At 36.9% G+C, this 27,975-nt stretch overlaps 1 protein-coding gene across 1 annotated transcript in view; it reads right to left on the reverse strand.

The window, feature by feature from the left end:
- The window catches only part of srebf1 (sterol regulatory element binding transcription factor 1), a 33,486-nt gene extending 8,025 nt beyond the window's left edge, over positions 1-25,461 (reverse strand). The window contains exons 1-16 of the mRNA XM_048187188.1: positions 24,991-25,461; positions 18,101-18,619; positions 10,598-10,770; positions 10,353-10,499; positions 9,156-9,374; positions 8,857-8,971; positions 8,322-8,476; positions 7,966-8,143; positions 7,092-7,276; positions 6,720-6,981; positions 5,855-6,021; positions 4,505-4,673; positions 4,287-4,395; positions 2,369-2,478; positions 1,790-1,922; positions 1,297-1,462 (exon numbers count right to left, since the gene is read on the reverse strand). Of these exons, the coding sequence (XP_048043145.1) occupies positions 1,297-1,462; positions 1,790-1,922; positions 2,369-2,478; positions 4,287-4,395; positions 4,505-4,673; positions 5,855-6,021; positions 6,720-6,981; positions 7,092-7,276; positions 7,966-8,143; positions 8,322-8,476; positions 8,857-8,971; positions 9,156-9,374; positions 10,353-10,499; positions 10,598-10,770; positions 18,101-18,619; positions 24,991-25,093 (2,910 nt within the window). The 5' untranslated portion in view covers positions 25,094-25,461. The remainder of the gene's footprint in view (positions 1-1,296; positions 1,463-1,789; positions 1,923-2,368; positions 2,479-4,286; positions 4,396-4,504; positions 4,674-5,854; positions 6,022-6,719; positions 6,982-7,091; positions 7,277-7,965; positions 8,144-8,321; positions 8,477-8,856; positions 8,972-9,155; positions 9,375-10,352; positions 10,500-10,597; positions 10,771-18,100; positions 18,620-24,990) is intronic.
- Positions 25,462-27,975: the final 2,514 nt, after the last annotated feature.

Below are 27,975 nucleotides of genomic sequence, written 5' to 3' on the forward strand. Positions count from 1 at the left end.
CATCCATTCGTTTGTCTGCCCATCTATCTATCTGTCCTTCTGTCCATCTATCCGTCCGTCTGTCCATCTATGTGTCTGTCCATCCTTCCAAATATCTATCTATCTATCTATCTGTCCGTCCGTCCGTCCATCTATTCATCCATCCATCCGTCTGTCCATCCATCTGTACGTACATCCATCCATCCATCCATCCATCCATCCATCCATCCCTATATCCATCCATCCATCCATCTGTCTGTCTGTCCGTCCGTCCATCCATCCATTCGTTTGTCTGCCCATCTATCTATCTGTCCTTCCGTCCATCTATCCGTCCGTCTGTCCATCTATGTGTCTGTCCATCCTTCCAAATATCTATCTATCTATCTATCTATCTATCTATCTATCTATCTATCTATCTATCTATCTATCTATCTATCTATCTATCTATCTATCTATCTATCTATCTATCTATCTATCTATCTGTCCGTCCGTTTTTCTGATAGTCTGTATTGCCTTCAAAACCTGCAAACTTTAAGCTTAAAAACTACTTTAACCTCTAAACTACCTCAAACTGAAAACCTTCAAACTTCAAGCTTTTAAAACTTTCTGATCAAATATTAAAATGTAAAAAGACACACTTTTAAACCAAAACACAAATGACAAAACAACAGTTACTGTTCGAAATGAAGACAAAAAGTATTGTGACCTTTTGTGCCAGTGTTGTTGCTGTTTACTAAAATTAAAACCTTTATTTCAATTAACTATTTTTTTTAAAGCTGAAATTAAAATACAAATATTACGTGAAATAACTTCAAATGAAAACAGAAATGGCAGACTAACTGAAATAAGTTAAAGTACTGATATAAAACAAGAAATAAAAAACTAATAAAAATGACAAAAGCACATAAAATTATTCAAACAAACTAAAATGAAAATAAAAAATATAAGCGAAATCAAAATATAAATACTATATAAATAATACTTGTTTGTTTGTTATCAAATGTTAGTTGAACATATGAGGAACTACTATCATGACACCTGTGTGAACTTGAGGAGAACTGACTTCATATATCAACTCAAGACCAGTTGTTTAAAATAATTTAAAGACATGTTCTTTGTGTGTTCAGGAGTAGCACTGCAGCGCAGCTCTGTATTGCACTGCAGGAACATTGCACAGTTGAGACACATGCAATGCAACTACAATGCACTACAGCCCTGTCCAAGACTAAACACACACCACAAAACTGGCAGCGAAACGAATGTGACTCTCAATGATTCCTAACCGAAGTATGTGATTAAATGCAAACGCACATCTACCTTGTCTAAAGTGTTGGTGGTGCAGTGTGGGCCGAGGTTGAGGCTGTCTCTGAACAGACCGCTGGCTTTCTCGCAGTAGCTCAGGCTGAGCTGGTAGTTCTCAGGTTTGGCCAGCAGGGAGCGCACCGCTTTAAAAGTGTTCAGACAGGCTTTGGGCAGTGGACTCCTGCAACACAAACAGGATGTGTTTAGCACAGGCCGAACTAAAAAAAAATAAACCCACACAAAAACACACATCAAATGAAGCGTTGCTCCTGGGCGGTCAGTGGAAAAATAAATAGGCCTATATCAACAAAAACTGATTTGCCAGGAAAACCACTCTGATGAGAACTCATGCAATCTTTTGTCAACCAATTTGATCTTTATTTACTTGTGGTAATAATATGTTTTGAAAGTAAATATAACCTGAGAATGGAATTAGGTGGTGTATCAAACACAGCTACTTAATAAAGTGTTCCAGTAACACAAGTTTCCTGTGTCAAATGTCACTCACTCAGCAGACTGAAGGCTGCGGGGCAAGTGTTCCACCGCTGGGTACAATCTCTCTGCTGCCACATCATCGCCCTGGAGCCAATTAATTATCACCACGGCCACTGACGACCACCATTTGGAGTGAGGGTCACAGCCTGGAGGTCAAGGACACAATGGTGATCACACACACACACACACATATACATACACAAAGTATCCTTCATTCACCCTGAATAACATCTGCTTCAAAGAAAACATGCTGAGATGAATGCAGTTTGATGTGAAATGTGCTGACCTGAACGGAAAGCGACAACGCAACTTTATACGAGTTGTACATGCAGAGCCCAGTAGTGGCAATGACAGAACATCACAGAATTTACCACATTTTGGTGCTGATGTGTGAATGGTCTCTTACTGGTGAAAAGCCAGACAGCCATTGCTTGTGTGAACAGTCTTTACCGGTAAAGTCATTCTGGTAATTTTATGGTAATTTACAGGGATTGCTGTGTGAAAGGGGCTACTGATAACATGATCCAGGAGTCCCCAAAACAACAGTTCAGGGGTCAAAGCAGAAGTTAATGGAATCTAAAGTGAAGCTGACCTGTGACGGTGGCCATGTTTGATCCGATGGCGAAGGACTGTGTCGTGGCTCCTGCTGCGTCTGAGGCGCTGGTGAGTAACTGCAGGTATTCCAGAGCGTCTGAGTATTCCCTGTCAAAACAAACACACAACTCAAATTCACACACAAATCACAATATAAAGTGATAAGGCTGATTCAAAAGTGTATGGGGCACCAAATTAAAAATTAAGTGTCACCAAATCCTCAATTTTGTTATATTTAGCAACCAATGCTGCCAGGTGTTTCCACAGTTATCCCAAAAGAAAAGGTTTGCAAGCAGATCTTACAGCTGCACTTGGTTAACACCACCTGAGGCATCGCTAATATACATAAATATAAGAATCAAATAGAGTGCATTAGTGACCGTCCACTTTTTCAGCGGCCTTGGTTTTGGAAGTATTAATTTTTCCCATATGGATTTAAAAAAAAAATATTTGTTAAAACTTTATAAGCCATGAACCACACCAACCAGCTATGTTGTGAATCACAACATTACAAACTTTGATTTAAAGCAAAAAAGACACACAACAACACAAAAATATGCACATATATGCAAATTTAAGCTATCTGAGCATAGGGAGACAGTGCTTCATGGGACTGGGCAGCGAAAAGAGTTCTTTTGGCACAACTGACCCTTCGCCGGGAGTTTGATTGACAGGCGATCTAACCGATCATAACGCAGAATCTGCCATTTTGTCCGACAAAGCAGTCAGGGCAGAGTTGGTAGATTAACATCGGTGGACTTGAACTTGAAAAATGGTGTGTACTGACGTCTTTCCGCGTTTTAAACAACATTCATTCTCATGTTCATTCATGTTTATTTAATGCTTTAAATTAACTAATAAGAAGAGATGATCCGTTCACGAGCCGCTTGAGCTGAGGAGCTACAGCAATCTGTCACGACACATTAAAGAGCCACAAAACGTGTTTTATTGTTCGATTTTCTTTAAAAGAATTACAGTTTGAAAGCTGGGAATTTGTTTCATATCAAAAGTAACCTGCTCTGTCTTGTCTGTCGACGTGTTGTCAGTGTCCTCTTTGCTCCGCGATGTATTTTTCACTGTGTGTGGTGTAACAGCGCCATGGCTTGTCGGACAAAGCAACAGAAATAAGGGGGGCGGTCTTTGCGAAGGGTCAATATGCTTGTCGCAACTCTGATTGGTTGAGATTCTTTGCAGAATCATGGGTAATGTAGTTTGTAAATCACGAAATCCACAATTAAAAAAGTTAAAATCACTGATCTATATAGAGCATTTGTATAAACGTTGCTCATAAAAAAACAATTTTTCAGAGTTATTAAAGTGAGCAGGTGCAGGACGCAATATTTTGGTCTTATTTTCAGCATAAAGCATTTGGATTTATTTCGGTTTATTGTGAGGCTTGTTCTTGTTCACGGTTTTTCTAGCAAGATCTGGCAACACAAATGAGTCAAGGCTCATACCACTTTCCTTGTGATTTCTTGTACCGCACACATAGAGAAGAGAGAAACATCCCTGATGCATGTTAAAATACATCATTAACAACTAGTTGTTCAGTTCGGTTTCGTACACACTTGTGCAGAAATGCGGTTGTCAGTACCTGTATTTTTCGGGAGTTAATTTGGTTGTAGAATGCGGTTGTCACTTCTATAAATTGCTGCACTATGCGTGTATAGAACAGGATTAAGCACTAAAAGGTGAACTGACAACCAAATTTAGCTGCAGTATGTACGTGGCCAAACAATACAGTGTGAACAAGATCCAGTGGGAGCAGGAAAGGGGGGAGCAATCGGACCAGGCTGTGTGAAAGCACCCTTACATGCTTTAAGTGAAACCAGACATCAGATAAGTATTATAAATGCACAGTGCAGCGCTATTCCCAATAGAGATTTGTGTAAACTACCACTAAGAATGACACTCACCCGTCCCCATCAGTGAGGGTCTTGTCTCCTCGAGGCTGTGCCACACAGTAGAGGGCTTTTTCCAACAGATGCTCCCGGAACGCCTGCGTCACCTGAGCCAGTGGGTCAACTACAGACAAATGCAAAAACACACAAGAGTGAGTCTGGGGAATCATTATCATGAGCACGAACACAAACTTTCACATACTAAAGCCTGGTTTTCTCTGTATAGTGCTGACCTGAGTTTCCTGCCTGGCTGTAGATGCTCTCTTTAGGGGTGCTGCGTATGGACCAGTCCTCATCCACAAAGAAACGATGACCCAGAGGGTGACACAACCACTGCATGGCAGGAGGGACGCTGCCGCTTGGTGAGAGACAAGCCTGCCGAGCGCTGCTCAAGAACACTCTCTGCAGAAACACAGAGACAGAAATATCATATCTGCACTTACCACATGCAGCACAGAAACTAAATATGGATACATTATCAATACAAGAGTAAAAGAATAAAACTGTACTGGATGAAAAGAGAGACTCTAACGCTGTTCCAAAACCTAGTGAGCGCCCTACGAAGGCAGCATTTTAAGCGCCACATGAACACTGCTGTTTCCAAGTATGGTAGCACTGCAAGTATCCTTGGCATAAAAACCAATCCCAGAATGCACTACAACTAGCTAAAATAAATCCAAGAATAGGTGAGTGAAGTGTCTTTAAATATAATTCATTCAATCCTTGCTATTAATGATAAAAAAAATACAACAAATTACAAATGGACCATTTAACCCAATGTAAATTGGGTAAGTGTATGTGTGCTGTGTATTTTTGTGTTTGTTTATAGAGTATCACACCGTTAGAAATTTCTGTAATACAGACCCAGGTATGCTTAGCATATTCTATGGAAGCCCATTCCTGCCACATAACTATGACATTATTTTGACTTTTTACATCATCTTAATGTGAGATGACATTCATGTGAGATGAAAAGTTGAAATTATGACATACCAAGTCATAATTATGACATCAATATTGACGTCAAAAATATGTCAAAATTGACACACATATTAAAAAGTCAAAATAATGACAAAAAAAAGTCATGATAATGAGATAAAAAGTCAAAATTGACTTATGACACATTTATGACCTAGTATGTCAATTTCAAATTTTAATGTCATAATTTAGACTGTCAATTATGATTTTTTTTCTTATGTGCCGGAAATTGTCTTCCATAGTATTCGTACAGCCAAGCACTTCGTCTTTCATAGTAAACTCTATTTGATAATGTGCACAAAACCTGGCACTCGACACATGGGGACGAGAACGTTTCATCCTTATCCAGTGTTGGCGCCATTTCTCTCCAGATGTTATGAGTGATAAAAATCGGGTTGCATGCTAAGTGTATGCGCATACTATGCTGATGATAAAATTTACGTCATGCACACTGCGCTTAACCTAGCGTACAAAAAAAAAAAAAATGACCAAGCATTTCAAATGAGTCACTTTTGAGTTTACATCTTAGTTGCATGTGGTAGACTGCAGTGCAGCTCACTAGATATTGGAACAGGGCATGTGAGTGTGAACTTGTGTGTACTAACAGTAGTGAAGTGAAGCAGACGGGGTAGGCTGGTTTTAACCCGTAGGGCTGCAGACACATAGATTTCTGCCAGTGTGGCAACAGGGAGACAGTCTCCTGCACACTCAGCCAGGTTAAGAGCGCTCAGTGCCATGTGGATGGCAGAGAGGTGGCTTCCTCCGAGCTTACCTGCACACACAGATCAACATCATGAGCAAATACGATTAATGGCTAGAAGACTTGGTACAAGAAATGCTTGGTTATGCCGATCAAATGCGTATGTGAAACTAAAACCATTAAAAAATCTTTCACGTCTTCTTGCGCTTGAACGGACAAATTCACACAAAATGATGTCAAAATGCCCATATAGGCAAGTATCCTTGTGAAACGTCTTAAGTGAACGTAAACAGTTAGAAAAGAAAACTTGCGTGTAACAGCATGTTGGATACATGTAGCTCTTAAAGTGACAGCAGCCTAATAAACCTACTGCTGTCTTTGTCCTCAATGTTCATCTAACAACAAATGACAAAGAGAAAATCACTCACTGATCTTGACTGGTTTAGCCCTGCTGGGGCAACACTAAATATTCACTGTGCTATTAAATTAAAAATAAATTATGATAGAGCAATAATATGAACAGTGAAATTAACCAACAGACATAATTAGGCATGAAAACAGCTGAAGGAAATGTCTATTTGCTAAGCCAACTAATTTAATTCATGTTCTTTTGTTTTTTCTGCCCAATATTTTTAAAAATTACAAATGAAATGAATACAGTTATCAGTACTCTGTATCGGCAAGTACTAAAAATGAAAAGTATCGGTATTAAAGTATTTAAGTATTAAAGTAAAGTTTACCTGATTCCTCTATAAGCTAAAGCGCCTTACCGGTCATGTGGAGTTGGTGTAGACGGTGGTAGACCAAAGCGGCATCACGGCAGCTCTTGCGGGCATCTTCCTGTAGGGGGCGGTTGGAACGAAGGGCTCCAGCACGGCTGGCTAGCCAGCGGCCTACCCAGAGTCTCTGCAGACACAGACGCAGGGCGGACCACAGCACAGCACAGGTCAGGTCCAGCTGCGACGTGGGTAGAGGTCGACCAAGAGCTTTGAGACACGTCCAGAGGTTCTGAGATGCCTGAGCAAAGTCTCCCTGCAGAAATACATAAAGAATATTAAAGAAACAGAAGCATAGAAGTGGATATGGTGAACTTGGACTCTCAGATCAAATGCAGATGAGCACAAGAGTTTATTTTTTTATACCCTGGCTAGATCCAGGTCAGCCTGCTTGCGGTGTCTCCAGAAGAGGACAGATGATTCTGAGTGAGGTCTGGTCACAGGTTCTCCATACACGAGCAGTCGGATCAAAACTCCAGCAACCAGAACACCGTTTAACAGCCACACCAGAAGAGTGGGCAACATCCAATCCATCCAACCCCAAGACTCAGCTACACACATCAAAACAAGATTGCAGAGTCCACATTTAGATTAGGTGGAATGCTGTTCTAAACATACTGTGTCTCTAATGAGCTAAAGGCCCAGATATACTTCAAGTGAAATTGAAGAACAAACTGGTGTAATGTCAGTCCAAACAAAATCAGGCCAAAACGAAATTCATTTGGAGTATTTTCTGGAGTTCGAAAAAGCTTGCTAAAATGAACTCTCCAGAAAAAGTTCACTCCAGCTGCTGAACGCCTTCATTTGTCAATGGCGATTACATAATAGGTGGGTGTGGCTCAGAGGCCCCGCCTTCTTTGACGTGGGAAATCTTTACCAGATCATTTTTCTTCTGTTCAGTCCATCGAGGTCAGATGTGAGTAAAAACATGAAGACGCTGGAGAGCTGCTTTATAGTAGAAACTTGTTTTAAACCAATCTATTGTATAAAGTGCTATATAAATAAACGTGACGTGACTGGAGTGCTGAATTGCAAACATATCCACATGGCTATGATATGACGCTTCTTCACTTCTATTTTCTCAGCGCTGTCATTTTGTTGGGTGTTAACTTTGTTATTGAGAGGAAAGTGCGCAGCACATATATACATATTCATCTAAAATTCTTTTATCCCTAAGCCAAGACTGAAAAAGAACTTTGCTGAGAGTATATCGGAGGCTTAAAGGTGTGAGTATTAGCACCTGTTTCCTGCATTGCCAGCATACTCCTTCCTGTGTGTCCAGAGACAGACGCCCCAGAGCTACTCCAGCCGCCACACAGCAGAGAAGCCAACGGGTTAAAGGACAAGAAGAGCATGGTGAAGGCACACAGAGCCATGCGAGAGCGATCCAGCATTCCTCCAGCCCTCTCCACCACAGGCTACATGAGAGAACAGGAAACAGAGATGGTGTTAGATTGTGATACGCTAATTCTTCCAGGTTCTTGACCTCAAGCAACTGAATTATCCGTTACATGCTAACACATTCAATTACTTCATGACCAAAGCCAATTCATTAAAGGCATGACAGGAGCTGTAGATCATCTGAGTTTCTGTTACCTTGCTGTCTTCTACCATTGGGCTGTCCGGCTCCGAGTCGCTGCCGTGGTGGGAGTAGGCGCCGCTGGATTGAGGCGAGCCGACATCTGATGCTGGAGGGGTGGGGATTTCTGGTTTCACGTCCACCTCCATGGTCACAAGGTCCTTCAGAGACTCTGAGGAGGCAAAGCGACAGGTCAATGCAAAGACAACCACACTCTCCTAGTGAAAAAGAAGTGCACTTAATTGTATTTGAATGTGCACTTGTAGTGTACTTCAAATCTTAAAATAATATTTAAAAAAAAAAAAAAAAAAAACTGTACTTGCAGATAATATAATATTAATGAAATAAAAGGCCATTTAAGTGTGCTAGTGTACTTCTTTATCACAAGGTTCTTAACAAAAATATTCTTAATATTCTTGATCTTTAACATTCTTGATATCTTAACATTAGCCAATAGTGTTGTTTCAGAGGTGGAGCAATTCATCAGGTATCTTAAGAATGTAAAAAGGGTTCATTTCATGTTGACTTTGAAGGTACTCTGGGTGAGCTTACTGTTCTTCTGGATGGACATTTTGAGTGCCATGTTCTCCTGCTTTAGTTTTTGGTTGGACTGCTGAAGGTAGCGAATGTAGTCAATGGCTTTCCTCAACACTGCTGACTTATTGAGCTGCATAAGAGAGTAGATTCATCTTAGAATGATAGCAAAGGCATCTTCCAGGTAAGATAAGAGCTACAAAATCTAGTTTGGTTAGCTCATACCATCTGGTGAAAATGAATTTCAAGGATCACTACCATGAGCACAGTTTCTCTTGGTGACAAAATAACCAGATTTTGACAGACAATGACCCCACCTTAGCTTCCGTCCCAGCCACCAGGTCTTTGAGCTCAATAATCTTGTCGTTGATGGAGGAGCGGTAGCGTTTTTCAATGGCGTTATGGGCGGTGCGTTTCTCGCCCTTATGTGGCTGTCCGCCTGGTTTCCCGCTGATGGCGATGCGATTGATGGGCAGTTTCTCTGTGTCCACCATCAGTGGAACGGTGGTCAGGATGGTGCCTCCACTCATCAGCGCCTGAGACGAGAGATTGCCAGGTCAGAAATGCCTTAGGTATTTGGAAAATGGCAAATGTAAATTTCAATGTGAGAGACTTTTAAACAAAAAATAAATAAATAAGAATTTAAGTATTTAACTTTGGCAAAGTTTCTTGAACGCTGATGTATAGCACTAATTTGATTGGCCAGTTTACACCAAAAACAAAATAATTTGAAGCGAATCTGCGACTTTTCAAACTTTGTTTGCCGAAAATGTCTCAAATTTCAATGGGAATCTTGACATATTTGTTGAAAAATTCAAGGGAACATTTAAAAAAAACCATTTGGGTTGCAATGAAAATGTATCAAATAATGTGTTTTTTCTTAATAAAGGGATACAAGGAGACATTTACAAGCAAAATTATTTAATTTATAAGAATACAAAAAGTAGTTGTCTTAATTTCTACAACCAACTGTATTTAATAATTATGTAATTAAACTGTAATAAACAGATTATTGTGCTGATACTAGTAAAATCTATGCATTAAATAATATGTTCCAAAATGTTCTTAGTCTTTCATTACTGTGACACTTTACTTTGAAGTAAATTACAGTTTACTATACTTTTAATTATAAACAGTTCTGAAGTAAGTCAGGACTCTTTAATTTGAAATGTCTGTGCTTTACTATTTTATGCAATCTTACAACCATCTATAACATATTACAATATAAACACCATAAAGTCAACAGTAGATCATAAGCAACTGCTTGGCATAAAGGTGCCATAATTTAATGATTACGAACCACAAGTCTGTAGAACACACAACGTTTTTACTTCGAAACGTGAAGTTATATCTCGATTCCCATTTTTTCATACCCAAATTTAAGATATTTAAGAACCCTTTTTTACGCACACACATGCTACTAAACACATTTGACAGTTGGCACACATCTATTTTTAGTGAAGCGCTGGCACTGTCGCACTCTTGTTGCGAACAGGTTGTGGGACTTTGTGTACCTGCAGTGAGGTGTTCTGGACTGGGGCAGTGGATGTAGCCAGCGACGTGATGCAGGGTGTCGCTACTGTTGTTACCATAGATACATCAGGCTTCAGAGTTGTGAGCAAGAGAGAGTCTGCCTTAATGAACTGCGGCTGCAACAAAACCTGCCAAACACACAAAGAACACTCAGCTCACACAATAAAATATATAAAATGTAAATTATTGGGGATGTGGGCATTGGTGGGTCCGTAAAAACACTTACAGGAACCTGCTGAACCTGAGGGGAGATTGTCTGTGTGGGTGGGCTGGAGGAGGTGGTCAGGATTGGTGAAGTCGAGAGGCTATGCACCTGGGCTTGAATGGCCATTGGCTGAACATTCTGTGGGGAGGCGGGGAGATTCGGGATTGGCTGAGGAGAGCTCTGCTGAGTGACAGCTGCAAGAGCAAATGAGATCATGAGAGGAAAGAAATGGCAAGAAGTCACACTATAAGGGGATGTTTACACGACAGCATTTTCAACTAAAAACACACAACTTTATGCGTTTGGGCTGTTCATTTACACAACAACTGTGTTTTGGGGGCCTGAAAATGCAAACTTTTGAAAACGGGTTTCAAAGTGCAAGTTTTGTTATCGTCTCGGTGTAAACCACAAAAACGCAAATTTGTGAAGACGCCGACATCATGCTCATTATGTGTTCAGTCTATAGACCTTATGTAGCTCCGCCCCTTTTCAGCGCTGCGCTCGTTGTCTTTTGACTTCCGGTTTGTATTTCCACTGCGATCTTATGTATTTATGAATGAACTGCTCATTTTAAAATCTTCCCGGTCTATTGACATTTGTTAAGACATCTGCTTTAAACATTACAATGCTCATGATAACTTTCATTAACTCTATAACAGGTAAATCCACTTCACCAGCTAATTATTCTTCAACAGCGATGCCATAGAAATATACAGAGCTACCACAAAAACGGAAGTTCAAAGACAATATTCTAAAGATGGCGGCACTCTTGTTTCTCTGGAAAATAAGGTCTATAGACGTGTAGTGTTTCTTTACAAAGTGACATCGCCATCTACTGGCCTGGCATGAATAATACAGTGTTTTTAGTCGTTTTCACTGATCCGAGTAAATGGAGATCGTTTTGACAACGTTGACGTCTGTATGCGAAAAACACAAAGGAAAAACGTTTCCGTTTTTAGTACATCATTGTTGTGTAAACGTACCTTAAAACTTTTAAAACTAAAGAAATCATAACCACCCTTTGCCACTTGAGGCAATATTTCCACTGTTTGAAATCTGTGGAAATGTGAACATGCTGTCATTCAAGAAGAGGTTTAGATTCACAGTCACACCACTCTTCACCAAACGCCGTTACTGACCAGTCCTGACTTACTAATTGATACAAGTTTCTCAAATAAGCTTTAGCTCCTTTATTATGTATGTCTATGCAGGATCTGCGTGTATGGAGAGTTTTAATCTGAATTTTATCAAAATAAAATATACAGTAATATGTTGTTGCAAGGTTACTTATAATAGTGGAACAAGGTAACCACACAATTTTTTTCTTTTGAATAAATCTTGAGAAGTTCATGTTCTGGATTACATAATAGTCCATTTTATTTAAATGTGTCCTTGTTACAGTGTAAATATACATTTAAATACTGAGTAATAATAATTAACTACATGTACTTACTATAGGGTTAAGATTAGGGTTAGTAGCATGTAATAATACACAAAGTAATTATTATAGTAAGTACATGTAACGTGTAAAAAGGACACTGTAAAAATAAAGTGTTACTCAGAATTTTCATACCAGTACAGTATCCGCATTTAAACCGGTATTACTGGCATTACAGTAACTGTCCTATGCACACCCATGTAAATAACTTTTACATATATTTGTATACATTATATAATCTGTATTTTTGTATATCTATTTTTTTTTACATTCTGTATCATGGATTTATGTTAAAGAGTTAGTGACAGCTTGCTTATATGTGGTTCAGAAACCCTTGGATTTCATCAAAAATATCTTAATTTGTGTTCTGAAGATGAAGTGGTTTAGGACGACATGAAGGTGAGTAATTAATGACAGAAATTTCATTTTTTGGGTGAACTAACCCTTTAAGTACTAGAATTCCTTGTGTGCTTGAATTAATAAAACTGATAATAACAGTAAAGGGGCAGGCAGATGGTCACTTACTATAACGCTAGAAATACATAACTCAATTCACCCGAACTGAACTTTGATCTACGCTAGTGTGATGCTGTATTCTCTCTTTGACCCGGTGGAGACATTACCACTCAAGCGCCGCAACGATAAGCAGAATGAAACAAAATAATAAAACCATAAGCAAAGAAAGAATGTGGGCTGGGCTTCTTTACACATGAACACAAAGTACGATAAAAGGTCACTAGGCCTCCAGGACTGACAACAGTGACTTCCTTCTGCACCTTGAACTCAAATTGCCTTTTTATTACAAATCACAGCTACCTGAAGGGAACTGCTGACATGATGTGACTGATCAAAGGTGATGCATTTTTACAGTGGTGGCAGTCATGATCATGTGCGTTACTCATGAACAACATGTGAATAATAATTTACACAAAAGATTACATAACCTCAAAACACTTTTAGTAAGTTTTCTTAGAATCATGACACACTTTCAAAAATCTGATTCAACCTTTAAATCAAATATGTAAGGACTGAACGGATTTAAAAGCCAGTATAAACACGATGAAATCACTGTAAAACTATGATAACAGTAGGACAAATGCTTAGCTCAAGCAGATTCAACCACCATTGCCTTTTCTTTTACATAGTTTATCAGGACTAACTTAATTTGAAAGTTTCATTATCATTTTGTTCATCAATATTACAGTAGCTAGGAATCAGATACCACACAAATGAAGCTGGTATAGTCCAACTGAAGGCAAAACAAAATGTCAGTTTGATCAAATGTTTTGAGTAAGTGACCCAAAATGCCCATGTAACACATGCTACCTTTCAAAGGTTTGGAGACAAAAATTGAAAGAAATTAGTTCTTTTATTCAGCAAGGATGCATTAAATTGATCATTAAACTGACTAGTTACAAAAAAATAAATAATAATTCTGAATAAATGCTGTTCTTTTGAACTTTCAAAAAATGTATCATATTTTCCACATAAATATGACGCACCACAACTGTTTTCAACATTGATAATAATGTTTCTTGATCATCAAATCATCATATTAGAATGAGTTCTGAAGGATCATGTGACACTGAAGACTGGAGTAATGATGCTGAAAATACAGCTTTGATCAAACTAATAAATTACATTTTAAAATGTATTCAAATATAAAATTTAAAAAAAAAAATTAACTATTTAACAATATTGTTTTTACTGTATTGCTGATCAAATAAACGCATCCTTGGTGAACAGGTGAAAGACTTTTCAAAAACATAAAAATGTCACAGACTCCAAAAATGTAAGTTGAAAAAAAAAAAAAAAGAAAGACAGAAATCAGGAGAGCTTTTTCTTATATTTCACAGCAAATGTAACATGTAAATGTAATACATGTTTGTTACTGTCATTTTACTTTTTATTATTTGTGACCTGATCCAGCAAAATGAGTCACAGTGACCCAAATTTCAAAAATGAGATTTTGGTATCAATGGAAAGATGAGACAATAAGCTTTAAAATGATATCCTAGTCAAAGTCATACCTTGAATGGTTTTAAAGATATACCCATTTTAATTATGGTCGTCTGCCCTCTTTTTCAAATTGAAAACCTGAGAAAATCGCTTTTAAAGTTTTTTGCCCGTTTTTTTTGTTGATATCTTTCAAAATCCATTGCATTTAAAGGGATAAACTATTTATTTTACAGCTTAATTTGACCAAAGACATTTTTATGTATATATAAATGCTATTAAACCAGGCTGAAGCTCAAATTATTTTAAAGTATTTATTTGAATTAACCCTTTAAGACCTGAAGGCTTTTTTAGAGTTCTTTTTTTTTTTCTTTTTTTTTCCTGAGCGACACACACAAAAGTAAAGACTCATAACTCCAAAACTCTAGCAAGGAGAGTCAAAAGGTAGGTATCATTTGATAGAAAACATTTTAAATTTTAAGAAAATATAAATTACATTACATTTGGACATTTTCTTGCCGAGAAACAGCTGATAAAAGACAAAATATATATATAATTTTTTAAAAATAATTTTTCTTTTTTTATTTGACATGGAATAACTCAGGAACACAATAAGATCGCTAAAAAATTCTTTTTTTGGTGATGCTCTCCAATATGTGAGCTGCATCTGGTTCAAATTTCGTGGTGATATTATAAAGAATAGTTTGAAAAATTGTTGTTCATTTTTTCCGCAGCCAGGTGGCGCCAACGGGCGGTAAACTACGGTTTAGAGGTGCTTCTCAGCACTCGTTAGGAGTTTTTCAAAATGGTTAGATGCATTAAAAAGATGAGACTCTAAGCTTTAAAATGATATCTATTTTGTGTTATTCCACGTTGGAAAACGAACATGGATGGGTCCGGGAACATTGGATACACACTGCATCCCGGAGAGATTAGACACATGTTTTTAGCCAAGTATGTTAAATCATTTCGTGAGTAATATCTTGTGATCAACGCAATATATTATATTGATTTCGGATTCATTGTAATCTTGAGAATCTGCTTTAAATATTGATGTGCGATTTTTATGATCTGTGCATTTTTCATGAAGTTATGAGCACGTGAAATGCATACTTGTATTCAGTTAGCTGCTGTGCTACTTTTGTTGTAAACGCATATTTCTCAGACTCATTAGAGGGTGAAAACAACGCAACAGAAGCATGTTGGAGGCTTGATATTAAAGTTTAAAGTCTTTGGTTTTGTATGCAAAAATAAATTTTTGTGCTACCTATATGGATTCAATTTTTATTGGCTTTTAAAGAGAGACACGCAAATGGGAGTTTTATTTTATAAGGCGCGCTAGTCTGACAGGAGGATGGCTGGACCGATCGCGTGCCTGTCAGTCGAAACGGAGCTTCCCATTGTAAAAAATCAGCGTTTAGGTCAGTGTTTTTACATTTCTAAGCTTTTTGATTGGTTCTATACAACGTGTAACACCATATTTGTAGAGCAGAGATAATGCCGTTTCAGGGGATACCGGGAAATGCTCATAAGTGACGAGAGGAGTTGAGAAGTTCATTTACAGCTAATTTAGTAAAACCATGTCAAATTTAATAGCCATTTAAATACCTTTACTCGATTATCTGGACTACGAAACTTTGGGAGATTATTTTTGAAAGTCTGTTCTTTGAAATTAGCTTAAAAAAAAAAAAAATCGATTTTTTCATTGTTTTTCCACATTATCGGCCCATATCTTAAAATAGAACGTTGCGACTTCCGACTCATTTCGCCAGATCGGGTCACATTTGGTGCCAATGTTGAATGTTTAGTTATTTGCAAACAATGCCAGTGATTTAAAAGTGATACTTGAAAGAAAAAAAAGATATTTAATATTCACTTTATTGGAAGGCTATTCAGAGCTCTGCTGGTATAAGAAATCATGTAAATCATTTGGATCCAATTATTAGTCACTTTCTCCACGTTGTATCAGATGCTTTAGTTACATCATAGTTACATAGTATTTATAAGCTGTCGTAAAAGAAATTGTGACCAATTAGCTTATCAGATAACTGTGATTTACACTCTTTGAGATGAAGTGTCAACAGATGTAATTGACACAATTATGGTAAGAAAGATTAGGCTGACATGACATGTTTCTGAAGTTATGTTTACTGGTAGCTCAGGCACATCTCTTGCACACGAATGACAGATCTTTCATCTTTGTAGGCCTTATGATTTCAGCGATGCGGAAAATGTGAATGGAATCGCGTAATCCAGTCAGAAAAATGAAATGTACTCTATATGATGTGGAACGTCGCAGAATTTGGCTATTTTTGGGTGTATAAATCAAAAGTAGGGCTGTAGAATGAATCAAATTGCGGTGTGGACTAGTGTCTGTGAATATTAAAGGTCCCGTTCTTCGTGATCCCATGTTTCAAACTTTAGTTAGTGTGTAATGTTGTTGTTAGAGTATAAATAAAATCTGTAAAATGTTAAATCTCAAAGTTCAATGCCAAGCGAGATATTTTATTTAACAGAAGTCGCCTACATCGAACGGCCAGTTTGGACTACATCCCTCTACTTCCTTCTTTAATGACGTCACTAAAACAGTTTTTTGACTAACCTCCGCCCACAGGAATACACAAGAGTTGCGTTTGTAGAGTGTGTTTGTCGCCATGTCGTCGAAACGCTGTTATTTTCATCCCGCAGTCCAATCACCGGGTCTGATTCCGGCTCAAATTGATAGGGTAAAATTAAAGACATGTTTACAATAACACTGAGCGCGTGCATCTCCACGTTATGGTAAGAGGCGTGACTTTTCCGGGCACGGTGCGCTCAGAGCTGTCGAATCACAACACAGGAACCGCTGGCACAATCAGAACTCGTTACGTATTTCTGAAGGAGGGACTTCATAGAACAAGGAAGTCATCAGCCCGTTTTTATGACAGTGGAAACAGTGGTATACAGATAAGTAAATATTGTGAAAAATACTGTTTTTTTTACACGCGAAACATGAACACATGTTATATTGCACACTATAAACACAATCAAGGCTTCAAAAAAACCACGAAAAACGGGACCTTTAAATGGGAAAAAGACTGCTATTGAATCTGAAGTCTGCATGTTCTGTGTGTCTCTGTGTGAATGAGCAGCACAGTTTCGTCTGCTACACACGTACTGAAGCACACGTGAAGCTTGTGGTGTTCTCAGTGTCTGTCTCACTAAATGAGGACATGAACACATGAACTTCATCTCCAGAGCTGCTCTGAGAGACACTTTACCAGCATTACAACATTGCATTTCCTTAAAACTATCATCCTATCATTTACACACAGAAAATCAAAGGTCTTCACGACAACCCGTCAAAATAAAAGTTTGATTTAACTTGATGTACAGAAGAATGCACTTCTCAGAGTAATAATAAAACTTTATTTATTCTTATTTTATTCTGTTTTAATCTTCTATTTTTTTTTTTTCTTCCATGATTAAATATCAGCAAACGAAATGATTTTTTATCAGCAAACTTTTGTTGTGCAGCAAATTGTTTACAAAAAATAATAAAAGGAACTGATAGATTAATTAATGTTTTTCACCACCATTTTTGATAATAAATTGGTATTAAATTATAAATCCAGAAAAATTATAATAGACAAAACTGAATTTCTGAATTAATAAATAAATAAATAAAATAAAACATTCATAGGGCCTTATTATTGTGGAAGTTTTAATAAATTAAATAAATTTAATAATTTATTAGATTAACAATAATGAATGAAACCACTGAAACAGAATTTAGAATGAAAATGAATTTCATAGGGTTCTAACAATTTATTTTTGTTTTTACATCCAATTTAACAATTTACTAAAAGTTTAAGTTTCATTATTTAAATAAATTTATTATAATTATTTTATTTTAAATTATTAAATTAATTACACATGCTTTCTGATTACTAAAATTTAATTTAACTATTAAAACTGAATACAGAAAAATATAAAAATTTCTAACATTTAATTTAACATTACAAAGGAACCCAGAAAAAAAAAAATTGGGGGAAAAAATAAAAGGGATTTTGGGGGAAACTTATATGTTTTTCCTAGGAACCTGCAATTGTCGGCACATATTTCAGAATCATGGAGCTAATAAAACTCACCTGTATAACCGTTTTGGATGGGGTAAGTGACGACAGGCTGCTGCTGCTGCGGTGGTTGGGGTGTCGGTGAGCTGAAGAGAACCTGCTGGGTGGTGCCGAACGCAGTAGGGCTCTTCACAGCCGTGGTAGGTTGGCTCTGGGCCGCCGGGGTGGAAGGGTGGAGGCTGGGAGATGGAGCGGGCTGAGCTTTGGGCTGCGTAGTCTGCAGTGTGGCAGGTTTGGCCGGGGTGGAGGTCACCTGTGCCAGAGGAGACTGCTGGAAAGTGGGAGGGTGGAACACTTTGTCCGGGATGGAGGAGCTGCGGGTGATGGGGGGGCCCAGCAGGGCGTCCAGGTGCGGGCTGCTGCTGAGGATGGAGGAGGTGTTGGTGGGCGTAGAAGAGGTGGGTGGAGGAGAGGAAGGGCTGGAGTGAGGCAGGGCTGAGAGCTCCTGCGTGGGCGCTGCGGGAGCAGGAAATGAAGTGTGATCGAACAGCCCTCCAAACTCCATGTCCTGGTTGTTGATAAGCTGGAGCATATCTGTTAAAAAATGGAAAAAGAGATGGATACAGTGAGCAACAGGGGCATCCTTAGGAGCCCTGCGGTGAATGGACAGAGGGGAATTTTTAGGTATTTGATCATTTTTTGCTGGTGAAAGAAATACAAATGAAAAAGAAACCCAAAATATTAAAAGCTATGGATGAATATTTACTGAGAAATCAACTGATATTTATGGGAGGGAAAATGACTTTAAAAGATGGCTTATTTTTATATATTTTTATTAATTTTTTATTAAACACTAAGATTAGTAGGTCTAAAATTATAAATCTATTGGTTTTAGCTTGTTGCATTATATGCCAATGCTGACAGTTAAAAAATGCTGAGTTTTGCTGTTCTTTTAAATTCTACCCCACCTTAAAATAACATTAAAACTGAGCGTGTATTTCTAACAGGCAAAAATACCGTAAATACATGACATCCAGTCAAACCTACATCATCTTTTGATGTCAAAACTGACTGCATCCACACAAGCAGTGTGCATGTGATAGATTGTGTGCAGAGTATGTAAATCTCATTACAATACTGCTGTTACAACTGCAAATGTGACACTGAATTTATACAACAGTTCAACAAACACAAAGATAATATTAAGTGATGTACATTTTAAACACAGTATTGCCAATCTATTTTGCAAAGAAATAATAGTTAAAAAGAAAACCACAGCAGAACTGCAACACACAGTGGTGTTTCGTGAACAAATCTGCTGCTTTAAATGAATAGGGCGAGTCAATGATTCAATGACTTATTCATAAATACAGCCACTTTCTTCATTACTGAATGAATGACTCGATTGGCCCTATTTTAACGATCTAAGCACATGGCGCAGATGCACTTTGGGCCACTTATGCTAGTGTAACAATGGGAAAAATGGTCGGCGCACGGTCCAAAAGGGTTGTACCTATTCTCTTAATGAGTAATGGGTGTGTTTTGGGCGTAACGTGCAATCAACCAATCAGATTCTCATCTCCCATTCCCTTTAAAAGCCAGTTGTGCTCGCACCACGGTGGATTGCTATTTACATGTCGGAATATAGACACCCTCAACCTGAGTCAGTTTAAATACATGTGTGCATTGCCACGATTGGTCATATAATTAGCCAATTTAATTTGTCATTACTGTAAATATGTAATTCTGATACATGCAATGACTATCCATTATAACATGTAGGCATTTTTATCCTTATGTACACAATAATCAGTGCTTCCCACACATAGACTTTACTTGGGCGGGCCGCCCACGTATAATAACATCCGCCCAAGTATATTCGGAGATTCGGAGACACATTTTTGCTTTTATTATTTTTATCCTTTTATACTTTTATATCCGCGCAAGATAATGAAACCATCTGCGATAGATTAACTAGTCGTTTTGTACCTACTTGTTATGTGTGCGTCAGAACTGTTTACTCCCGCTGACATTCCCACAGGCGCTCCATTTTGCAAAGTCACAAGGGGACGCTGTTGTACGTTCTACAAGCTCACGCAACAGAGCTTCAGACTGCTTCAAAGTGATTCTCAATCAATGAAAAGCACAGATTTATGCCAAGCGATTGCTAATGAACTCAAGTTGATGAATTATTACAATGTCTACTTTATGGCCTTTATATAAAATGTTTTAGACAATTGTAAGAATCTGAAGGATCAGCCTGCAATAGTACAGACATTTCAAAATAAGAGTACCTGTGTATTTCGGGCTTGTTTATGATTAAAAGCTAAGTTTTTTTCTTTTGGGCATTATTGGTATTTTGGTTACACTATAAATTGTATTTAATTTGATTTCCATTTAATTCATAGTAAATTATTGTAGTCTCCCCCACAGAAAGAAAAGACTAAGAACATTATTTGACACATATATTATTCATTTTATAAATTTTACTATTTTACTTTAATTCACAGAGAGAGAATTGTTTGTTTGTCACATGTAGTAGACCATTTTTGTGCTGTGGGTAATAGGAGGATTTTTTACCACCGCAAGTATATTTCAAATCTGTGGGAAGCACTGATAATAATCTTTTACACTGTAATCCTTTTATTTGTAATATTTGGCATGTTTATGTGCTGCTGCGTGGCCCTTTGTGTGTAACAAGCAGAGTGTATGTGCGTTGTGCATCCGCTTATAGGCGCATATTACTAAAGCGCTCTTTAAATAACAAAACAAATATTTTGCCATTGACTTTAGACCAGGTTTTTGTTGGTCAATGGTGCAGTCGTTTTCAGTTACAGAAAAATAGCAACACGCCAACAATGCACCTGAACACACCTCGTTTTCAGACCAGCACGCCCATGAGCGAACAGAAGGGTGCCGAGTACATTTGTTATTTTAACAACTTGGCACTGGACGTGAAAATGATAACTGTGTCAGGCTGAAACTAGCAAAAGATACTTTGCACCACATTGCGCCACGTGTATGATAAAGCCTGATGACTCACTCTTAATGCCACCTACTGGCGGCTTTAGTTTAATATTTCAAAGCATATCTTCATTTTTATCATCATTGCAATACTTCTCTATTAAACTTTTTTTTTTTTTTTTTGAAGCATTATTTTTTTTTTTTTATAAAGGTATTTATAAAGGTAAAAAATTCACTGGGAAATCAATTTAAGGGGGCAAATATGGTCCCTTAATGGAAAAGGTGTGAATGCAGCAATCCGAGTGGTAGAGAGGGGGAACACAGAAGGATGTTAAATGCCTCAGGGGGTACGCCACTCTAAAAAGTTTGGGAACCACTGTCCTATTTGAATCCATTTCAGAGATATGAGAATCTCATTGTGGCTCCATGAGTAAATTGTTAAACTGTACACATTTTCAGTGTCACTTTGCATACAGCTGATTAGGGGAAAAAAAAAAAGTTTTAATTTTCTACAAAGATGTTTCACCTCATTTGTGTTTGCAGTATCTGAATATTTGGCTTGTTATTTTGAGATTCATCTCAAAACGACTGAGGTGTCCAGATGTGAGAACCACAGAGCAGCACACACTCATCAGGTCTGAATCCTGTGACTCTTGCACCCAAACGCACTAAACCATGACAAGTTCAGCTTACGGCTGCCAGGACTTCATTCAGTTGTAGGCTGGAGACGGTGATCTGACTGCAGAGTGACCCATTACAGAGTTTCATCATTCAGTGCAACTCCTCAGAGACACAGAACCATTCAAGATCATCCATCTCACAGCCACCCTCACCACTGAGCCCAGTGAATCAAACACATGCATGAGAGGAAATCATGCCACCTCAAATGTTTAAACGATTAATTATGAAGCTCAAAAACCTGTAGGCTACAAAAACAGTCTTTAATATAAATGACTTGGCGACCATTTATGATGATCATATTATCACATTCATCTAGTTATGCCAGCATAATGACATATTAATGATCCTGAATTATCTTGTATTTAAATAGCCAATTTACTCTTCACACACCCTTAAGGCACAAATGAATTCAACATCTTGAAATGAAAGCAAAAGGTTTTTGTACATTATAGTATTATTATTAAGGACCCTTCTCACAGACTGTGATGACACATTTTAATGTTCATCACCATCATAAATCCTGCAAAGTTTTTTTAATATTTTCATTTAAAAATAATAATAATAATAATTATATATATATATATATATATATATATATATATATATATATATATATATATATATATATATACACACACACACACACACACACACATACACACATTTATAACACTATAGTATTATATAACCTTTTCAACAAATTACAGAACTAGTTAACACTGCTGTGAGGGTGTTTCTAATACAGTGTCTAAAAATGACATCTTTCCCTCTTCTGATTGCCATTATCAATCGTTCTCTATTTTTTAATTAAGGTGTGAGAACATTTTAGCAAAAGGTAACACATTTTAAGCTATTTGAGCAAAAGGTAACACACACACACACACAAAAATACATATATTTAATGAAGTCTCTCATTCACCAGCTATAGAAGTTTACCCAAATGACAACTTCCGCTTCTGAGAAACCCGGAAATGTGAAAAGGGTCAACTGGACAAGTTATTTTTTATTAAATAACATCTGAATCTGAGATTTAAAAAAAATAAATAAATAAATAAAAAAAATAAAAAAGTATTTTACGAACAAATATATAATTTAATATATTGTTCATGTTATTTTCTTAAATCAGAGTATAATTTTTTAAACAATTAATTAATTGATAATATTGGGATCTGAGATGAAATAAAAATAAGAGTATAATCAGTATAATAATAATAATAATAATAACATAACAATTATTATTATTAAATAATACATAAATAAGATTGGGATCTGAGATAAAGAAATAAAAAAGAACTGGAGTATAATCAGTAGGTATTATTATTATTATTAGATTATAAAATGACACATTAATATTATTGGGAACTGCAATAAGGAAATAAAATGTATCTTATGCATAAATATTATATATAATTTAATATATTATTCATGTTTTTTTAAATAATTCATTAAAAATATTGGGATCTGAGATAAAGAAATGGAAAGAATCTAAGTATAATAATAATCATAATAATAATAATAAATATTTTTATTAATAAATAATACATTCATATTGGGATCTGAGTTAAAGAAATAAAAAGAATTAGAGTAAAATCTGTATAATTAAATGTTATTATTAAATAATACATGAAAAATATTGGGATCTGAGATAAAAAGAATTTAGAGTATAATCAGTATAATACATAATGAAATAATAATTATAATAATATAATACTAATAATTATTATTTTATTATTACTACCATTATTAAATTATAAAATAATACATTGATATTATTGGGATCTAAAATAAGGAAATAAAACATTTTATGCACACACATTTATAATTTAAATATATAATTCATGTTATTATTTTCTCAATTGAGTATAATCAGTATAATAATATTATTAGTATTAATAACATTAATATGACTAATAATAATTATTATTATTTTTATTATTACTACTATTATTAAATTATAAAATAATACACTGATATTATTGGGATAAAATATAAAGAAATAAAGCATTTTATGCACACATATTTATTTAAATATATAATTCATGTTATTATTTTCTTAATTCAGAGTATAATCAGTATAATATTATTAGTAATAACATTAATGACTCATAGAATAATAAGAATTATTATTTTTTATTATTACTACTATTATTAAATTATAAAATAATACACTGATATTACTGGGATCAAAAATAAGGAAATAAAGCATTTTATGCACAAATATATGTAATTTAAATATATAATTCATGTTATTATTTTCTTAATTCAGAGTATAATCAGTATAATAACAATAATTATTAGTATTAATAACAACATTAATATGACTAATATAATAATAATAAATAAAGTTAGTGAGTTAATTTCCAACAGTGTAAACACCTGAAGTGGTCAAAAGGTGTTTTCCACACATGTGACCCCACATAACATCAGACTCCTTCAGTGTGCACAGCCATGGCTGCGGCCGGTGTGTTTGTATGAGGTGATCGCGCTCGGCCAATCAGAGGCCCAGAAAGCGCCTCGCTATGCCGCGCAGCGCGCGCACGCGTGCTAGAGGTTACTATCGGACACCGTCCGCTTCAGCGCAGGGTTACTGTCGGTCACTTGACTTACATCCACCCTGCATTTACCATTTAAACATTACAAAGATTAATTACTAAAGGGTTTAATAATGCAGAGGATATTAATGTAAATACATACACAAATTCAGATATATTCAAACTTAAAAGATAACTGTCTAAATGTTTTTATTTTTTAAATAATGCATTTCGGTATGAAATACAAGACTGTTTTTTTTTTTTTATATAATTTTAATTTTAAATATTCTAGCACTCAAATGAGCCTTATGAGAGAACTGTGTTGGTAGGTCACAATATAGAGGGGGTGTCCGACAGTAACCTCGCGTGACGACACCGGTCCAGGCTGGAGGGGGGCGGGGCCGCGCACAATGCCACTTCTACATGTGTTTTATTCTCATTTTAATAGGATTTAACGCACAAAGCACCATTAAATTGTGCAAATAAAGGACCCATGCATGTAATACCTGAAAACACACGCCCAGCTTCACTGATCAGATGTGCTCACAGTCACTATCAGCATGTTTAAAGAGGATACAGTCGTTTCTGAGCAAAACAAGCTTCCTAAATGATGACATTGGTTGGTTAGATGCAGTTTTTTCAATGAAATCGTTATTATAAACACGTGTCTGCGTCTGACAGCACTGTCAATCAATGTAAATATGTATCCGTCCCTAAACTGCACAATTCACAGTTCGCTCTGTCCACCCTGCCAACCAGCACCGCAAGTGTAAACAAATGATCTCTCACCATCGATGTCACTGAGCAGAGCCGTGTCAATATCACTCGGATCATGTAAAGACAAACTGGAGTCCAAGTTGTCCAGTGACGGGTCGTCAAAAGACAGATTCATTGTCCTCAAATGCTTTTTCAAGCTGACTTCAGAAGTATTCAAGTCCCAGCACTCACACACACAACAAGCGGTTTTCCATGTAAACTAAGAACTTCTCGCACTCGTCGAGCAGGCAAATATGCCGGAACATTTGTTGGCGTAGTTTTCAAACGATATGTCCACTTGATTTTCGCTAAATTCAACTTTCTTGCTGATTCAGTCAACTACCTGCTCGCGTTCGTATCCATACTGCCGCACAAGGCAAAGTTGACTTAAGAGTTTGCTTTGCACATTAGCATGCTAACAGAGAGAGCCAGGCAAACCCATAGACAGACGGCTGTGGGTGATTGACACGCCCTCCGACCAATCAGAGCTCGCTCCTTCCTTCACATGACGCGCGCGCTCGCGTACTGCCATGCATTGGAATATAACGGCAACTGAAGTCACTTTACTTTTTAACTGTAACTTGTTTTATTTAAAATAGAGTAGCTTTTGAAATGTTGTTACATATATTATCATTATATTATTATTATTTATTTTATGTGATGTATATAAATGTATAACAGCATCTAAACACGTTAATAATTATTTCCGACCTGTTCAATTAGTAGGCTGAGAGTCAACGTGTTAAAAGAGTATGTGAAATCGACAGATTTTTACTATAAAGTGCTGAATATATACACCCCGTTTTTTGTTTACAAAATCTCAGTTGGCAACTGCCTGTTTGGGACTTTCAGTGGGCTTGTCTCTGACAGCCAATCAGAGTTGAGCAGAGGTGGGCGCTCGGCCATCAAGTTAGTCTGAGCCGCAGGGATGACTCCGCCTGTAGAACCAGAGAAAGCAACCAATTGGGAGGCAGAAAGCGAGTGGGGTGATATGACGTCACGCATGTGGCTCCGTGATTACATCATGTATTTCTCATAGAATAAGAATATATAAATCTAAACGGGGATTAATATGAAAAGCTGATATACAAATAAATATTTTATTACTAAAACTAAAAATATTCTATATGTAAACAAATTAGGCACAGTTGATATTATCCGCTCGAAAAAAAAAAGAAAAGAAATATCATAAATTGATGGAGGAATAAAATAGGATGATTGATCTAACCTAAATGATTAGTTGACGTTGTGTTTACAAAGTTAAGTAATTCTATATGTCACTGAACTCACATATAGATAACATAACAACAAACAGAAGTGAAGTGGGTCAATGACCGAGAGTAACACCAAAACGGGTGAAAAAGCCAAGGAGCTTGAATATATACATGTTTGTGAAGTGCATGTCTGCATGTGTGTTAAAGAAGGGGAAAAAGAGTCCTGAGGCTTCAGTCATGCATCCTTGAAGGTCATCAGCAGCTCTATTATATAAACTCCTGGGCATAAAAACGGCTAAACATTAAGCTTAGCCTACTAACTATAAATTACTGGTAAGGAAATGAGCAAGAATTAAGCAAATGCCCTCCTTAAAAAGCATTGCATGGTGATGCTCCAGAGCGGTGTCTTTGAAAATCTGCTGAGAAATATAATAATAAATGCATCTGTATTACAGTGAAGCATGGAGGAAGTGTGCCATTGTGTGGGAAGCCTTTTTAGCTGTTGGTGGTGAGCTACTTCACTGTGAAAAGTCTTTAAAATGTTTAGTTCACCCAAAAATGAAAATTCTGTCATTAATTACTCACCCTCATGCCGTTCCACACCCGTAAGACCTTCATTAATCTTCAGAACACAAATTAATATATTTTTGATGAAATCCGATGGCTCCGTGAGGCCTCTATAGGGAGCAATGACATTTCCTCTCTCAAGATCCATTAATGTACTAAAAACATATTTAAATCAGTTCATGTGAGTACAGTGGTTCAATAGTAATATTATAAAGCGAAGAGAATATTTTTGGTGCACCAAAAACAAAAACAAAATAATGACTTATTTAGTGATGGCTGATTTAAAAACACTGCTTCATGAGCGTTATGATTCTTCTGTGTCGAATCATGATTCGGATCACGTGTCAACCCGCCAAACTGCTGAAATCAAATGACTTTGCCGCTCCGAACCGCTGATTCGACATGCTGATTCATAACGCTCCGAAGCTTCCTGAAGCAGTGTTTTGAAATCGGCCATCACTATAGAAGTCGTTATTTTGTTTTTTGGCGCACCAAAAATATTCTCATCGCTTTATAATATTAATATTGAACCACTGTACTCACGTGAACTGATTTAAAAATGTTTTTAGTACCTTTATGGATCTTGAGAGAGGAAATGTCATTGCTCCCTATGCAGGCCTCACTGAGCCATCGGATTTCATCAAAAATATCTTAATTTGTGTTCTGAAGATGAACGAAGGTCTTACGGGTGTGGAACGGCATGAGGGTGAGTAATTAATGACATTATTTTTATTTGTGGGTGAACTAACCCTTTAATGCTCTGGAGTACAGGACAATATTGCAGAATGGCTTGCTTCCCACAATTGAAAAGTTATCTGAAGAGGAATGATCAGATGTGATTTTCAACAAGACTCCTGCCCATGCACACTGCAAAGACAACCAAGAAGTGCCTTGAGAACAAGTCCTTCAGGCTCATGTTTTGGCCTCGTCAGAGTCCAGATTTGAACCTTATAATGAATATTTACTCACATTAAACTCAAACGAACTGGGAGCCATTTTTTTAACTACTCATGAACTCATTAACATTGAGTGGAACAACACTGACTCTTCTTCCTGTAAAAAAGCCGTCTGCAAGTTGGGGAAGGCTATTCCACGCTAAGTTATTTTATCTGGAAATAAATGTTGTGATGTTATTTCCATCAGGAGGTGCATCAATTTTTGGTCACGATCTTGTATTGACAATGCAAGAGGTGAGCACTCTGTTAAGTCTCCTCCAGCACATCCCAAACACTTTCAA

This window comes from Megalobrama amblycephala, linkage group LG1 (assembly GCF_018812025.1).
Source record: "Megalobrama amblycephala isolate DHTTF-2021 linkage group LG1, ASM1881202v1, whole genome shotgun sequence".
Classification (NCBI taxonomy): Eukaryota; Metazoa; Chordata; class Actinopteri; order Cypriniformes; family Xenocyprididae; genus Megalobrama; species Megalobrama amblycephala.